This window comes from Amphiprion ocellaris, chromosome 20, assembly GCF_022539595.1.
Source record: "Amphiprion ocellaris isolate individual 3 ecotype Okinawa chromosome 20, ASM2253959v1, whole genome shotgun sequence".
NCBI classification, from domain to species: Eukaryota; Metazoa; Chordata; class Actinopteri; family Pomacentridae; genus Amphiprion; species Amphiprion ocellaris.
The window spans coordinates 13,163,816-13,182,041 of NC_072785.1; the positions used below are offsets into that span (position 1 = coordinate 13,163,816).

Sequence of the window (18,226 nt, forward strand, 5' to 3'; positions counted from 1 at the left end):
TATCTATCTATCTTACATGCTGTGGCCCATGTAACGGTGTTTTGCTGATAAGACATTGATGTATTATATGCATATATGTAATTTCCATATTGTATTGGATATTTAGATATGACACACATAACTTTCTCTTTCATCGGTAAATCTATCATCATAGACAGCTACATTATGCAGTGCAGTGTTCATATTGATATAAACTCTTTACCACTCCTGGACAGCAGCTCTCCAAGCTGATTGCAGATATTGGCTTCCTCTTTTAAGTTGCTGTTGCTCTGGGCTTTGTTTTTTGCTTTCTGCAGCTCTGCAGAGAGAAAACAATCGAAAACAATTGGAGATTAAAATGCCTTTAAATTGTAGAAAACTTGTGAGTAAGTAAAGCAATACTTACGTTTGATTTCCCGTGTAGAGCTCATCTCTGTTCAGAGCCGCTAGCTAGCTAACTTACAGCTGTAGGGAATGACAAACAGGGCGCTACTCGTTAGCTTAGCGCTGGTTAACTCGCAAAAGAACGAAACGACACTTGAATTTCATAAGCACACGTCTCGTTCCGTCCATCAGATGTTATTTGTGTATTCGATCGTGCTCGTTGTCACAGGAAACATCGCTATATAGTCACAATTTCAGTAAATATCTGTTGCTTTACCTTTGAGCCGCAGTGATCTTTACAAAGCCCCGCCAGGAACGCGTCAGCCAATCACGTCGCTGCATGTTATCATATGCTTTTAACCCCGATTAGACCCTGTCAGGCACAAATCCCGCCTCGATCACTGAGATTAACAGGTCACATCTCTAACCCTACCTCTAACCTCGTTCATCTGCTGTGACCTCACGCTTTAACACAGCGCGTTTGATCTTTTGACGGATAAAACAGCGTTTAAGAACGGAGCGTGCCTGACAGCCTGACAGACTGAGTTTCGGGTAACAAAAACATATAGCAAAATGACGGCCGTCCATTGGTCTACGCCAGACCGTGACGCAGCTGCAGCACAAAGCAACCAGCAGCTGTCAGAGCTCTGAAATCCAGCAACACAGAGGTGCACTAGAAACACTTGAGATTATTTTAATGTCCGAAACAGATCATAGTGGAATAAGAAGCAGTGCAGCAGCTTATGACAGGAAGTAACGTGTTCCTGTGGCCTGCTCTGACCCCTTTATATGTGGGCCAACTGTGCAAGTCTGTCTGCTAGAAAGGTGGAAGTGGTAAAATACTGTTTGGTTCCTGGGGCAATTTTTAGCTAAATTATTAAATGTAAACCTTATGTCACCTAGGCACATTAACTTAGCATCGAGAAAAGTGTATCTTATTCTGTAGCAGGCTATTCTTTGACTTGTATTTTAAATAATCCTTTAATAAGTCATGCAAAATTGCAAAGATAATATTGTAAGGTCTCAACTTTGTGTTTTATATAATGTTTTAAGCTTAATATTTAAATTAGTCAGGCAAATTTTGCATCAATAATATGTAGGCTCTTAATTTTAATATTTAATTTGGTCAAGTAAATTTGTATTTTCTATAATATTTTAAGATTTAAAATGTAATATTCAAATTAGGCAAATTTCCATGTATAGCATTATAGGATCTTAATCCTAACATTTCATTTCAGGTAAAATTGGATATCATATAATGCTGTAGGGTCCTAACTTTGTTATTTAGACTTGTTTGGTAAATTTGCAATGCCAGTCTGTTTTTCTTCATATTTTGTTTCTGCAGAACTCATAGTCTGCATACTTTTCAGTTTTTTATGTGTTTATCTTAAAAAGAAAATACCAATTGAGGATTTACTGCAGTGTGTAATAATCTGTCCTTCACTGCCATTTAGTGGCATATTTTTAACATTCAAGAATTAAATGCAGCATCAAAGCTGTTGCATTTTATCAGGGATGTACCCCTGACAAAAACATAACTACAATAATAATAATAATAATAATAATAATAATAATAATAATAATAATAACATTAATCCACAAATAAGATGCAGTAACTTAAAGTGGGTTCTCTACTAATTGTACTGACGTCTGTTTCGTACAGCAAAAAGAAAAAAATAGACCACAATGTAGCACTAAACCAAAGAAATTTATTTAGACTTAATATAACAGAAATTAATAAAGAAATCCCACAGAATCAGAAATAACAATAAAGAGAAAAAAATTATTAAAATAATAAATAAATGAACTTTAAATAGAAGGAATTTAGCTCCAGTAATTCATGATCAAGATACTTGGAAGACCTTTTGTTATTTTTTCCCAAGGATCTGTTTTTAAAATTTAATTTCTCTTTAATATTTGATTAAAAAAAGCATGCATGAATGAAATTATGTTACAATATTTACAAAGTATTTTGTCATTTCTTCACTTGAATCCTCCTAAACAAATAGTTAGGTAGAATGTTTCTTTTCATTTATAGTTTTCTTGTACATTTTCAAAGAACTATTTTTAAAATGACGATGTGAACTGTTTTTTCGGCTAGTTTAATTCAGCACAACGACTTAAAGTGAATGTGTAAATAATGTGTATTTCAGCTGCCAGATGCTCGTCCAGCAGCTACTGTAAAGAAATCAGCAACGGCAACAATGCTTAACATTACTTACACCAGTTTTTTTAGATTGACATAGATGGAGCTAACCCAAATTCATGATCTTATAATCCAACTGTTCAGCCTGCTACAAAAAAAAAAAAAAAAAGGGGGGGACACATGGTCAGGCGCACGGCGACGTCACTGATGAGACCTTTTGCGACTGGCTTATTCAGATCAGCAGCATGTTTTGACAGACAAATAGTGACGCAGCCTCTAGTGTGTTGCTAAATTGAATAAACACAGTTTCTTGAAGCAGAATAATATGTGAATGATGATCAGACTCATGTTGCGTGCCGTTTGTCGGCACCGATTGCATGTGTTGTTGTGTATTTTTGTCATATCACAAACTCTCACAGCAAATCATTGTTGAAAAACGTGGCAATTATGTAAAAATCATGAGCTTTATTGATGTCACAGGATATCATGCATCATCTGAATGCTGTGTATTTGCAGGTTTCTTATTAAAATGCTGTGCTGGCCTTATTACTGCCAACACATATACCTGTGTAATCAGTTTTTGGGGCATCCAAAAATGTATTCCCCAATGTGAGTCCCCTGAGAAAAAACAGTGAAAAAAAGCACAGAAGGCAGCAACAAAATCGCTCCACAGCCATAAAAAATAAACCTTCTCTGAGTTTAAATTTAAGCAAAACTGAAATCCTGCAATCACCGAGCAGAAATGCCTCCTTGTGCATCTTTAATGTTTTTGGTTAAATGTCAACGCGAGACTCGAGCCTCAGAAGGAGCCGAGAAGCCTTTTGAGATCAGGCACAGTGCTTCGCCTCAGCCTCTGCGCGTCTGTATCTCTAAACCGTTGACCTTACAAATGAGCATGCTGCATCATTGTGAGAATTGGTGTTTCTGGGCGGTGCAAAGTGGAGTAGAGCACATCAGAGTGCAGGATATCTGAGAACAGCAGAGCACAGAGAGGCAGGCACATCCGCCGCTGGAGGGATCAAATCTGTACCATCTGACGCTCAAGGATTTATGGGTTTAGTCAAAATTGCTTTTCCCACTGTGGAGATTAAGCACCGTAGGATGTTTTCCACTCAGGCCGTAGAATAGCACAGTGTAGCTGCTGCTGTTGCCGTTTTTCCCTCCCTGTTACCGGCTCCGGCGCTGGAGAAGGGAATGTCTCAGGAAGGCAGAGTGCTCCAAACCCTGGAGGGGAGTCGATTCTGATTGACAGCGGAGGTCCGTCCTCTAGGGAATGTGAACCATGCAGGTGGATGCGGTTCTTGTGCTTCTCTGTGTTTGGCTCGCCGGTGCAGCTGGGAAGATGGTCCAGTCGAGAGGTCACAAGCTGGAAACCTACAAACAAAGCAGGTAATACCAACAAAGTCCTGAATATCCAGTGTGTTGAATAGAAACACTAGTGTGCATGATTTTATTGTTTTGGCAGGGTGTAAATTAGGCTTTTAATGCAAGAATGTGCAGATTAACTGGTGTGAAGTTCCCTTGACAACTTCATTATGTTCTAGTAGAGGTTTTTAAAGGTGCACACAGTGTTGTCCAGTGTTTCCTGTGTCACCTGTGCCACTCCCTCCCCCTCTGGAAACAGACTTTTTCAGACAGCAGATTGGAGAGCAAAGAGAGAGAGAGGGAGAGGGAGACCTAAATCCCCACATCTATTTATGTGCTACTGGTGAATGCTGTGTTCTCTTGCCCCACAACTGCTGCAGGCCAGTTAATGACCGTTTTCCCTCCTGGCAGCAGTTGTAGTCAATGTCATTTTCAGGTGATTATTTAGGCTAATTGCTGCCTCGTTAATGCGTCCATTGGATTAAATGTTTTCAGTCAGGGCTGAACCAGATCTGGGATTCATTAAAACATCCTCATTTCTGCACATTATGGATTGAACTGGCTTTGACATCAGATGTGTTTTAAACAGAAAGGTTTGTGTTTGCTAGTTTGGAGTTTGACGTACGTGTAGCTGAAGAAATGTGACATTGACACCACTAAGCATAAAAAATGAAGACTGAGCTTTTGTATAGACACCGGAAAGTCACTTTAATATATATTTGTCAAACTGCTGTCAGATATTTGAAAAGCTGAACACTTAAATTCTGCAAAATTACCAAAACTAATTAATTTCTTGTCACGGTACTCAGTACTGGTTTGTACAAAGTACTGCTGCAAGGAGCAATTATTTTCACATTTGATTAATATGCTGATTATTTTCTTTGTGTCCAACAACAAAGACCCAATTATATTCAGTTTGTTGTCATGTAATGAAAGCAAAACCAGAAGACATTTTCATTTTTAGAAGCTGGAATCCACCTTCTTATTTTTGTTTCGACAGTGAATTCTGGAAATAGTTGCATATTATTTTCTTTCAGTATCGTGCCAAGTTCCCAATTATTTCAGCTCTAGTGAGAATATTTAATATTTCATCACTGCTGTGAAATGCGGGTTGTAGAATGTGGTGCTGCAGTCTTGAAGTGGAGGAAACGTGACTTATAGGAAACAAAGCATCAACATTTGATTGTTTTTCTGTGATTTAGTTGCAGTGGAAGCAAATATTGGTTGATTGTGTGTAGCAGTTGTGAAATCACCTAAATATATTTGTCAAATTTATGACAGGAAAGCTGAAAGTTCACATTCACAGCAAAACTGTCAAAAAAAATTGTAATTGTTGGAGTTAGTTTGTCATCATTGACTAGCATGTCTACAAGTCAAAAAATGCTTTACACCTGTTGAGAACAATCAACAGTTTATTTATACAATCAAGCAGTTATTATTTAGTCTACTGAGCTCTAATTCTAAAAGAAAAATACCAATAATATCCTTTGAAAGTGTTCAGGATGCTTGTTTTGTTCGAACAAGAGTCCAAAAACCCAAGAATATTCAATTTGCTAAGACATAAGATGAAAAAAGCAACACATGTGAGGAGGTAAACAAGTGTTTTTGAGATTATCAAAACAGCTGCTGATTAATTCTGTCTGTTAATTAATAAAGTCCAGTGTAGTTGTTTCACCTCAAGTTAAAGGAACTTTTTCAAGATATTCAATACAATCAACAAATCAGTGCCTGGCTGAGAGAAATCCAGATGTACTCTGACATATTTGCTCTTTGTGTCACACCAAAATGTAAGAAAAAGTTTTCCATAAATGACCAGTGTAGATTGGCTTCTTTTCCAGCGTGTATTTATACAAAAAATTCTCTCGTTGAAACATTAGCACGGCGTCCAATCGTAGCCTCCAGCCTCGAGTGAGAAGCTGTCTCTGGTGAAGATGATAAGACTTTTTTTTTTCCCCAAGCAGGCAAAGTACAGCACTGTACGCCTCATAATGCTATCAGCGTTGAATGATTTGCATCCACTTAATATATTCAACAAACCCTGTCAAATCATAATCCCCCTGCCTTTAGATACAGTATCACTTTTCATGCTTTACCGGCTGTTATTTATAGATCACAGGCGACGTCGAACAGCAATCTGCTCACTATTAGGATTCTCATCCATCTGAGCCTAATAAACACGTTGTCCATATGTGCAACACGAGCAACTGTCGAACATCTGTGCTGAACAGTGCAGTGTCAAAGCTGTCTTTTCAAATCTAAACAATCCTCCCAGAAATTACAGTCATTTAACGAGCCGCAAGGTGATTAAGATGACCATTAAGTACACGAGGATCACAATCGTAATCATTTGTGGCAAATCTGCAAAAGACAGTAAGCGCAAATGGCTCAAAGCAGCTGTGTAATCTTTAAATGCCAGTGTCGTCTCATTATCAAGTCTGCGTCTCGCTGTTTATTGTATTTTTTTTCCCCCCACAACTAGTTAAAAGTCCTCTCGCATCAGTCTTCTCTCTGCTGACATGCACAGTGTGTGAATACAAATCAAATGTAAATCTCTCTTTCCTCTTCCAGCAAAAGATAGAGAGAGGGGGGAAATGTCTCAAACACTCATGCAGGAGTCCAACTCTTCCTCTCCCTGTGTTTCTCATCACTCCAAGTCCTCGTCTCTTGACTGTGAAATTGCGGAAGCGTCTGGGCGCTGCTGGCGTGGGTTTGTGGGAGTTTTTTCCCTTCTTCGCTCGCTTGCCTTGAGGAGGAAGAGCGGAGAGGGGAGGATTTGTGTAGGACAGCGGAGTCCCACATAAGAAAACATCAGAGGAGAAAACCCTCACGAGGTTTAAAGGATAATAAGGAGAGGTGGCTGGATGGTTTTGGTGACAGAAAGGCACATTTTGATGAGAGAGAATGAATCATCTCAAAATGTAGTAACTGTACGTTTACTTAATACTACGCTGAGGGTAAAATGTGACTTGATAATGTTTCTAAATCACGGAATTTCAAGGAAAATCACACAAAAACACCAACAACAAAAAGCCAAATCAAAATGTCACCCAAAGCTAGAAGCAGCTAACCTTGACGAAACTATTCATTTCAAATCACGAAACTGCCAAATGTTCAAGGAAAAGCAACTAAAGCACAATTTTTGTTTTTAATTTTATGCAAATATAAATATGCCAGTGATTCTTGCTGTATAATATGACTAGAAAACACATTACATGTATCCATCTGTTGGTTCGTATCAGTCTGTTGACTTTAAACCTCTTTTTCTCAGCTGAGTTCTTCCTAATGCTCCCGGCCAACGCACATTAATGTGTTCACAGTGACCTCGGCAGAAATGTGGCCCATTAACCCGGATGCGGCCCCTGCAGCGATGCAAGCATGCAGGCCCTCGGCTGCAGAAAACAATGTCGGGCCACACAGAGCAGAGCGGTGCAGAGCAGACAGGCAGTCTGCTGTGTGCTGTAGGCAGGCAGGCAGGGAGGGGATTGGAGAGGCATTTCTGCCAAGAGGATTAGGAACCAGCTGCTGGATAGATGCAGACGAGTAGCACCCGTTGCCCCTCCGAACACTGCAGCCGGCACCCAGCGAAACCCTTCTTCTTACTGTTTCATTTTGCCCTCGTCGTGGGTTGTTTTCCTTCGTTTTTTGGTGCAGCCCATTTATCTCACCTCTCTTCTTCTATGGTGTTTCCTTAATGCATGTCGGTGGTTGTCACAGGGATTTGGCTCTGTCTGTCACAGCATGCTCTACTCTATTAATCCATTTTAGGGTTTTTGGAATTCATCATTTTCTCTCTCTCTCTCTGTTGGTGGCCTGGAAATGCTGTCTGAAAACACACAAATGTACAGAGGAAGCCCCCTCTTGAAAAGTGACACTAGAAAAAGAGCCGGCTCACTTGGATTTAAATGTGATGAGGAAATGCCCTTTTGATCCCTGTGTAACGTGTGGAAAAAAATTTGTGTGATGCAACCAGATGTACTACATCTCCTTAGACATTAAGGGTCGGTTGCTACTCAAACCAATGCAGATGTAGGCTTCAAAATGACATAAATATCAGTGATATTTCAAAATAAAAGCTGGCTGTTTTGTGGTTTTATTTCGTAAAGTGACAGAAATAGAGGATGGTGCCTATTTCAGTTTCACAGAGAAAACAGCAACATATTTAGATTTCATGTTTTGTCCACCAACAATTAAAAACTCGTTCAGTTTATGATAATGACATGAAAAAGCAATAACTCTAAACTCTAAAGCTTGCAGCAAATACCTACTCTGTAAAAATACAAGATAAGATAGAAGTTTAGAAGAAATTTCTTGTGCCGGATATTGCTCAGAAAAATTATAACAACATGAGAATAAATCAAGATTAGTAAATATGAAGTCTGTAAGGAGAATAAGCTAACTGCAATGCCCAAATAGAATAGAAATCAGGATGTCTGAGTGAGTCAATAGAGGCACAAATAGTATTAAAAAGTAATGTGTAGAAATAGCAGTGAAAGACCAGAAAAGGGAAGAAAAATGCTGGGAAATAAGAATAGAAATGAGACAAAAAAGGGACGACAAACGATTTTTAAAAAGTAGCAAGAAAAATATATTTGGCTTGAAAAATTAGTTGCCTGTTCAGTTAACAATGACTTTTTTGTAGATCAATTAAAAGAGTTATCATTTAAGCTCTAGTCAGTTTAAAGTATGTCATTTATCACACGTGTTTTTTTTATTCATGCAAAACACGTTGCATTTCAAGTAGAACAGAAAAAATGGAGTAAAATGTGCTTGTATAGTGATCCCCTGTGTTGTGCCAGATGTTCTTAAGATTCTCTTAATTAACAGGTCACGAAGAGACACCAGAATGGATGGGGGTGGAGGCCACAAATCTGGGAGGCAAGTTTTAAAAGCCCTAAATCAAAATCCCTTTCCTAATTAAATCTGACACTGAAATCTTTGCGTTACTCGTTTTAATCATGTGTTGTTCTTTTACTGTTTCACAGCCCCATTTTCAAGCGAAGTCCAGACATGACAAAGTCCCCAATGACAAAATCTGAGCAGCTCCTGAGAATAGACGACCATGATTTCACCATGAGACCAGCTTTTGGAGGTGACAAACTCTGAATCAAGTATTTATACACTGTAGCTCAGACAGTACAATCTGGAAAGTGTAGCTGGATAAAGATCTGCATTGGTCTCTGCAGTGATCCTGCTGACTGTTCTACTCACTGTCACATTCATAACCACACAGAAAATCAGCTTCTGTGCTGGAAAATATCATTTCTGCACACATATATCTGACGTGTGGCTATTTTCTTTTAGGTCCTCCAATTCCTGTTGGAGTTGATGTTCAGGTTGAAAGCCTGGACACCATCTCCGAGGTGGATATGGTGAGTATAAAATAGCTTCTTTTTTTTTATAAGAACTCCATATTACAGGTTTCAAGGCACAGTGTGGAGTGGTGGAAAATTGCTCACCTAGTGCTGTAGTTTAGAGAAATTATGAGGTAGTTGTTCTTTCCATTTTTCGCTGCTTTCTTTTTCTACTTGATATGTTGAAGAAGGAAGTATTGTACATTTGTACTCTAAATATCTCAGATCTGATGTCAAATTAACCAATATTTGACAAAAACTTTGTGCTTTCCTCTCCTAGTAATCATCTCACAACCTCCCAGATTTATCTTGTGACCCTTTGTTGGGATGCACGGGAGGAGGGGGGATTTCCTCTATTAAGTCGTTCAAACTATCTCCTCTTTGACCAGCTACAAAAGCAAAAATACCGGTTACACATCAATGCATCATTATTAACAATCAAATAGCATCATATATGTCATTTTTCCATTACAGAGGACACAAGAGGAGTTTTGAATGCTAGATTTACCTTGTAATGGGGTGTTTATACATTTTTTTCCATTGCCTCCACCCAACACAACGCTTTAGTGTTTTTCTTTACTCCCCACAGGACTTCACCATGACACTGTACCTGCGTCACTACTGGAAGGACGAACGGCTGTCGTTTCCAAGCACCAACAACCAGAGCATGACCTTCGACAGCCGCTTGGTGAAGAAAATCTGGGTTCCTGACATGTTCTTTGTCCACTCTAAACGCTCTTTCATCCACGACACCACCACGGACAACGTCATGCTGAGGGTTTATCCTGACGGCAATGTGCTCTACAGTCTCAGGTTAACACACCGACAACTGCTTTTTTTGTCTCATTTAAGCTCAGACAAAGGAAAAACCAACTGCCTTTGAGATACCCAGCGCCTTTCTTTCATAATCCTGCAAAATGCTCTTGCAAGCATTTTATATATTAATGCGGCAGTAAAGGGAAGGGTTTATTTTATTTTGTAATGAAAAAATAATCACAAAACATCACAGCAAAAGAAAGTTCTATCCCACAGAGACAGGAAAAGCTGAAAACAAACACAACACAAAGTCATTTACACGGTTGTGGAAAGGTCACTGCTGATTTGCTGGGTTGAGTTTCTCAGCGGGTCCACCAGCATTTTGTGCAACAACGCTCAATAATTGTAATCAGTGCAGCAGAGTTTTTAAGTGGAAAATGTCAAATGGCTGTGTGGACTTTTTAGCCTTCACTCGAATGAGGAAAGTAACTGATTTGTACTTGCAATGACAACATGGCCTCTGATCAAATACAGATGGGAAAGTGGATAAAAGTGCTGAAGGGAGACGATGAAAGGAGCGCTAGAGTAGAACAATCCCAGGCTGAGCACTCAGAGGTGGCAAATGGTTCAAAAAATAAGACATCCCGACACATTTGCCTCACTATCCAACACAAAACACACGGCTTGAGTCTGTATTTGTGTTGGTGTTGCTTAGCTGAAGTAGCCTATATACCCTACAGAAAATTGAGCCCCTAAACTTCAATCTGTTTTCCTCTTAGATGTTGAATTGCAGCGAATGTTTTCTTTCTGTTCTCCCTGCAGAGTCACAGTCACTGCCATGTGCAATATGGATCTCAGCCGATTCCCTTTGGACACCCAAACCTGCTCACTGGAAATTGAAAGCTGTGAGTGGATTTATCATTATATAGTAAAATATGCCAGCCAGACTCACTCTTTTCCCCCCCTGTGAGCATAAATTGTCAGTCTGTCCATCCACCTGAACACTGACTCTCTCTCTAAAACATACCAAAATATATACTGATACTTTGTCATAATATTCTTTACATATATCATAACAGAGAACGCTATTTGTGTCTCCTGGATCTGTTGTTCATGGCTCCCAGAGGATGAATTCTAGTGTGTTTAGTGAAACTTTAAGTGCAATCCCAATGCTGCTCAAAAAAATTCTGACTTCCATCTCAGACAGTCTTTCTTCTTGCACCCTCCTGAGCCCACAGTGCCAACTTTGCACATCAGATATCTCATGAAATCTCAGATACATCACGCCATTAAAGTTTTTGAGCTGATTCGTGCTTCAAAGGGAGCACTGCTTATTTTTTTAAGACGCTTCCTCCCCCTCCCAGGCCCTTCCTACACCTCCATCACTGGTAAGGCTCTAAGACTGAGGTGTGTACGTGAACATCACAGCCTCTAGAGACTGCTCTTTGGGATTTAGTGCTGAAGTTTTGTCACTTTTCTTTATCTTACTTGTTGCTCATTTTGTTCGCATTAACATGCAGCATTGTCTCACTCTGAGTCTGTCCTGATTTGGTTTGTTACTTGATGTACCTGCTTCCAAATATTTTCCCTGCAGATGCGTACACAGATGACGATCTGATGCTGTACTGGAAGAAAGGCAACGAATCCCTCAACACAGATGACAGAATATCTCTGTCCCAGTTCCTCATCCAGAAATTTCACACCACCACCAAGCTGGCTTTCTATAGCAGCACAGGTATTGCAATCCACAACACGTCAACCTGTGATATACAAAGCAAACAGATTATGTAAATGAGCTAGATGTGTGTATCACGCATGAGAAATTAGATCACAATTGAATTACAACTTCAGTGAATCTCATTTTACTATATTTTCTAGCTAAAGGTTTCCTTACATAAGGTGTCCCTTTAATGTACGAATATTTAATCCTTATTGCAGGATGGAATGATTCAAACTCCTGCCAACCACTTGTATGTTGCTGGAAAGCCACTGTGAAAGCCTCATAGCCTCCTTACAACCACATGTCACTTTCCAGCTCACAAGAGCAACCTGCAGCATAAAAAGGATTTTGTGTCCTATCTTTCTGTGCCAGAATAGCTGAGAAACCTCTGCTTCAAATGTTGATACAGTGTATCAGCAGCAAGCATATGACGACATGTGTATAATGGTGACATTTCTTCTTCCTAGGCTGGTACAATCGCTTGTACATCCACTTCACCCTGCGGCGCCACATCTTCTTCTTCCTGCTGCAGACTTACTTCCCTGCCACTCTGATGGTCATGCTGTCCTGGGTGTCCTTCTGGATCGACCGCAGGGCCGTCCCCGCCAGGGTTCCACTTGGTAGGAGAGGCTCTCCCTCTTGTTGGATGACCTTTACGAAGAAATTAGCACTAATAAATTATGATTTTGTTCAAGACCTGGATGAGGAGAATAGCAATGAGACAATCTGTTGCCTTTCTTTGTCCTATGAGAAAAAAAACGGATTGCTTTGGGTTTTGAAGTGCTGGTGTGATAAAAAGAATCTTGGTCTCTAGGACAATATATTTTTTGGACTGTAACACATTAAAATGCTCTACTGAAGTGGTTGGGGCACCCTATAGCACTGACACTAATCAGTCACATTAGAACCACCTGTTTAATATTGTATGTGTTCCTCTCGAGAAGCCAAAACAGCTCTGATCTGCAGGAACATGGATTCTAAATCTCTGAAGGTGTCTGGTGTTTTCTGGCAATGGGATGTTGGTAGTCTGGTCTGGTCTGTCGGACTGGGATCTGGGGAGTTTGGAGGGCAAGTTGAAATCTTGGGGTATTTGTGTTACTCAAGTTGCTCCTGAGCAGTTTTTGTGGTGAGACAAGATGCCTGATTCTGCTGGGGGAGGCTGCAATCGATGAGGAGAGCTGCTGCCATTCTTGTAAAATCCTCAAAAGTAAAAAAAAAACATAACATTCACACGAAATTCATATGAATGCCAGGATGCAAGATTTCCCAGTAGAACATGGCATTGTAGCAAGATGATCGATGTTTTCATTTTACCCGTCAGTGTTTTTTATTTTGTGGCTGAGATGTGGACCTTGAACAGCCGAGGATCTTTGATGCTTTGTCTCTCTCCTCTGTGTTTTCTATTGTTTCTCCACAATGTGACAATGCCCATTTTTTCCCAAATAACGGAAGTCAGTCAACAAGAATTAAGCAAAGATCACAGAGCAAAACTAAAAGTTTACAGCCACAATAGAAAGTTTGTGAGGCTGAATGCTACAAAGCTCACAAATAACCTGAAGCATGTTTGTGTTAACTCCTACATAGTAAGCATCCCATGATCACTCAATTTTCTGGTTTTCCAAAACAACAAAAAGTGAGGTAGTCATTTGAGTGTGCCAAAAATATTTATCTTGACCTCTTCTCCAATGAGCTGTATGGTAAAATGCAATTTAAAAAACTTCAAATGTCACACTGCTAGAACTAGTATCTCACTTACCGCCCTTTCTATGATCTTCAGCATTTAGATTTAGCCTCTCAACTCCATCATAGAATAAATAACAGCACGGCTATGACTAAACTGTTTGTGTCTCTCCTCCAGGCATCACCACAGTGCTGACCATGTCCACCATCATCACTGGGGTCAACGCCTCCATGCCGCGGGTCTCCTACATTAAGGCAGTGGACATTTACCTCTGGGTCAGTTTTGTCTTTGTCTTCCTGTCGGTGATAGAGTACGCAGCGGTTAACTACCTCTCCACCGTGCAGGAGAGGAAAGAGAGGAAGCTGAGGGAGAGAGTAAGTGTTTATTTCGGTTTTTCTTTTTGTTTGTTTTTTTCTGTGCTGTTGTCCACTATCTGTTGTTAATGCAGTGTTCTTGTAGTAATTTATGTATCCAGATGGGGAGATGGGGCTGTTCTTCAATAACTAAAATGTCCCCAAGACCAACTAAAAAACAACAAAACGTTGAGTTTTATTCTTACATTTTGAACGGAAATCATCATCGAATTTGATGTAGTTTTGCAAAAAGAATAATGATGCAAAAATCTGGTATTTTCGATAAATAATGAAAGATAATTGGAGTATTTGTTTTTGGTGTGAGAATGTCGATTCACTTCTAGTTCCAGTTTTAGTTCAATCCTTTAAAACCCACTTCAAGGACAGATTTCAGATTTATTGTATCCCTCATACCTTGATTATTTGCCTAACTGGGCATTACCACCATGGCCAAACGCCAAAGTTATCAAAGCCTATATAATAAATTCATTGTCACTTTTATATATATATATATACATATATATATATATATATATATATATATATATATATATATATATATATATATATATATATATATATATATATATATATATATATATATATATATATATATATATAAAATATATATATATATATATATATATATATATATATGTATGTATATATATATATATATATATATATATATATATATATATATATATATATATATATATATATATATATATATATATATATATATATATATATTTGTATTACTAATCTGTGGAAGTTCATGATAACTCACACAAATTAAAAGGTCTCTTGACCGATTTAAACTGCCTAAATCTGATCTATATTGTGGATAGATTGTCACTTATTACAAATAAGAAAGACCTGCACATTAAAAATAAGAAAGGAGACATTTCAAGTAAGATAAAGAGAAGAATTAAAAGTCTCTTTAACTCTACACAAACAAGGCTGACCTAATTTTATGATAAAATAATTTAGTACATTGGAATATTTCTGAACTGGTAGTAACGTGAGTTAATAATTTACACGCATTTCCAATAAGCTGATAAATATTTTCTAAATTTGCTCATTTTAAGCTGCACTCAGGGCCATGGCAAATTATTTCTGGGACTACAGCTCGTGGACTTTATTGCTATTCTTCATCTGCCAACTGCTGCAGCATATGGAGCCAAATTGCCCACGTAGCCTGAGGATCATTTCCAGCACAAACATCCATCTATAAATGTTTCATACCAAAGTTATTTAAAGGCTGTGAGTGCAGAAAAATGATAAACATTGAAGAAACTAATAAATTTATATTCTCATGTTAGCTTTATGGATTCAAACGAAGTCGGGCATAAACACCAAAATTACTTTGTCCTTTTTTTAAAATTTCTTCTTTGTGTTTTCGCTCAGCTGCCGTGTACTTGTGGCATTGGAAACCCAGACGAGATGATGATCGACCCCCAGATCACTGGCTACGGGTCCATGGATGTGAACACCACAGGGAATTATGGGATGCCAGAAAACGGCGGCCGCCAGGACCGAATTTTGGCACAGGTGGCACTGAATGACCCGCAAATCACAGGCCAGGTGAAGCCATCCAGAGGCTACGTGAACATCTGGATAGACACCCACGCCATAGACAAGTACTCGAGGGTTGTCTTTCCTGGAGCGTACATCCTCTTTAACATCATCTACTGGTCCATCTACTCGTAACCTGGGTTGCAGGAAACGCTGTAAGAGCCGTCCAGGATGGGATGGCAAACGCTCGGCTCATTTGTGCAAGAACTGGAAAGATGACTTTGCATTCGATGCAACTTTTCGGACAGAGAAACTGCTCATTAGATGCATGGGGACCATAGATGGGTGACCATTGCCTTCATGACCCAGCCACTTAAAACTGATGAGTTTCAATATGAGCTACTGACAAGCAGGATGGTCATTGTCACTGTTTTTGTCGCACTTTGAAATCAGTGTGGTTTCATGTTGTATCTTTAACGTCATATCTCTGCACACAGAGATGCTCAAACATGAACTTGTGCAACTCTGCAGTTTGACTCATTTTTAATGCAGTGACTCCAGCCACATTTACAAAGCTGAAAATGTGAACTAGAAAAACAGGTTCGCACTGCCAGCGTGTGGACAGATCCTACTGCTCTGCATAAGAACGAAACCTAGTAAACAATCACAAAGTAGAAATCTTAGAAATATATATATATATATATATATATATATATGGCTACATCCAACAGCTAGTTAGCTTAGCTTACAGATGGAAAAAAATAAACAGCCAGAATTTTTGGTTTTGTCCAGATTAAAAGTTCACATACCAGCACCCCTGTTGTTCACTAATTATTTAATCTTTTGATTTAATCCATACAAAAACTAGTATAAAAGGCTTGTTAAGTGCTCGATGATGTAACTCCTGGGATCAGTAACTTCATGAGCTTAAGAATTGGAAATGTTTCTTTAAAGATGTTAATTTGGCTTCTTTAGTTCCTGAAGTTGCACTTTTCTTTGCAGCATGTCAGTATGATTCAGTTTATGTTACATATTCTTGTGAACTTTGTATTAATGCAGTTGTTTTGCTGTCAAGCTACTGCGTTGCATTTGTGTGAGTCGACAAAGTTTAGTAACAACGCAAAATAATGCAGTATATTAAAGTGACAAATGTAAAAAGTATAGGTTTAGTAAGTCTCAAACACAGATTATGGTATTGACTTTTTTAATGTCCTTATTTCTTCTTTTTTATATACAACTGAAGCTCATCTCCTCTGTTTGGTGTTGTGGGGCTTTGAGGTTCACCGTGACCTGTTAGTTGCTAGTTTTTTTTTTGTTTTTTGTTTTTTTTTTTTGTCTTTTTCAGCTTCAAACAACTTTATACTTTGTTAGGCAAAAGATTGAAAAATATGTCAGTGGTTTATGACAATTTGATCATCGGACATGCAGATATTAAATTAAACTAAACATGATATGTGTGGGAAAATGTTGAATAAATGTTCTGTTTTATGAAAATGTGAAATTATTCCAGCTGTGCTCAGGTGCTGAACAACACATCTGCAGAACTGCAGAATTTAAGTCTCCTACATGGAAACAGGAAACAGCATTAATATGCATGGGTGAAAATAGTTATATATTAAGATATTAATGAAAATCACAAAAAGACGGTATTCATGACCACAGATTTCATGTCAGTTGAAGCAGATGGCAACATCTTTCCATATGTGCTTTCGAGTCTTGGTCCCATATTTTTATTGTATTTTCCAGCTCTTTTCTACAGTGTATTTAAACAAGCCCAGAGGATAAGCCTTTACAGTTATCAGACGTTGGATTGCAACCAGCTCCAAGGTCTCTCTCTTTTCTTTGGCACAGGTCTGAGCTGATGAGCATTCATAACGAATCCTATAAACTGCATATTCTTTAATACCATTAACTGCTCACGTCTGTAAAAAAAAAAAAAAAAAAAAAAAAAAAAAAAAAAAATATATATATATATATATATATATATATATATATATATATATATATATATATATATATATATATATATATATATACATATATATATATATATATATATATATATATATATACATACATATATATATATATATATATATATATATATATATATATATATATATATATATAAACCATTAAGTATTTACATTAAGTCTTTTTAAAAAATCTATTTCTCTGATTCCTCATAGGTAAAAGTGTAGATGTGTGGATTATATTGAAGACTGTTCCTGTTCTTTGTTATTATCCAGTCAATGTCCCAAAGGGCATGGTGTCAGTTTAAACTCTGTGCACCATTTTTTAAACAACAACTACAAAAAATCAGGGCCAAAGGCACTGGCGCATCAAAAGAGGGAGAAAAAGGATAAAGCATCAAAAAGATGTCCAGATCCTGATTTTCCACCACAACTGTGGGCACTCTTGGGAAGCCAAGGTTATGAATCAACCCGTGTGCTGCTGAAAGTAGACTCTGAAATTTAAATAAGCAAGAGCAGTAGTGAGATGTTAAAAAATGCAGAACTCAACTCACGGCCGAGTTGAAAATACAGCTAAGAAGGAAGATTACATTCTGTATACATGGTATAATTCAGTTGCCATTAAAGAAAGAATGAAATTCACTCCAGTGAAACATCTAAAAAGAAATGTGGAGCGGCTCTGGCAGCTCTGTGAGGCTGCAGGCATAGTTGGACACAGTTCTATGATAAATGCTTCTTAAAAATGTGCTAATTCTTTTAATGTAGCTATCATTTTTAAGGTGATCTCACAAACTTAGAAACAGTCCAGTTACATCCAGCAGAACAACATGATCATTCATTTTTGAGGTCAGATGGCGGCCATCCCATTAATGTGGCTGTTTTTGATGTCTACCACTGCCTGAAGGAAATATGTGATGCTTTAGTTGCTGAACTGTATCTGTATGCTGTTCAGTGTCGAGCTGATAGTATGCAGTCTGTTTTACCTGATAACAGTTGCTTG

At 38.3% G+C, this 18,226-nt stretch overlaps 2 protein-coding genes across 4 annotated transcripts in view; one reads left to right on the forward strand and one right to left on the reverse strand.

Annotated features, from left to right (window-relative positions):
• Positions 1-724, reverse strand: part of tonsl (tonsoku-like, DNA repair protein) — a 317,986-nt gene extending 317,262 nt beyond the window's left edge. For 2 of the 3 annotated variants that reach the window (XR_008599990.1, XR_008599989.1), the window contains exons 1-2: positions 386-628; positions 203-298 (exon numbers count right to left, since the gene is read on the reverse strand). Coding sequence is in view for 1 of the 3 variants with exons in the window: in XM_023284493.3 (XP_023140261.2) it covers positions 203-298; positions 386-410 (121 nt within the window). In the remaining 2 variants the exon portion in view is untranslated. The other variant, XM_023284493.3, reaches the window with a different exon arrangement.
• Positions 725-3,416: 2,692 nt separating this feature from the next.
• Positions 3,417-16,706, forward strand: LOC111577950 (gamma-aminobutyric acid receptor subunit rho-1). The gene is made up of 10 exons (XM_023284481.3): positions 3,417-3,898; positions 8,699-8,749; positions 8,857-8,963; positions 9,176-9,243; positions 9,815-10,038; positions 10,804-10,886; positions 11,576-11,716; positions 12,169-12,321; positions 13,560-13,756; positions 15,146-16,706. The coding sequence occupies exons 1-10, from the start codon at positions 3,792-3,794 to the stop codon at positions 15,446-15,448; spliced, it is 1,434 nt and encodes a 477-aa protein (XP_023140249.2). The 5' UTR covers positions 3,417-3,791; the 3' UTR covers positions 15,449-16,706.
• Positions 16,707-18,226: the final 1,520 nt, after the last annotated feature.

Coding starts and splice junctions, on each gene's coding strand:
- LOC111577950 (XM_023284481.3), top strand. CDS start 3,792: ATGCAGGTGGATGCGGTTCTTGTGCTTCTCTGTGTTTGGCTCGCCGGT. Junction 9,244..9,814: donor CCATCTCCGAGGTGGATATG/GTGAGTATAAAA, acceptor TACTCCCCACAG/GACTTCACCATGACACTGTA. Junction 12,322..13,559: donor CCCCGCCAGGGTTCCACTTG/GTAGGAGAGGCT, acceptor TCTCTCCTCCAG/GCATCACCACAGTGCTGACC.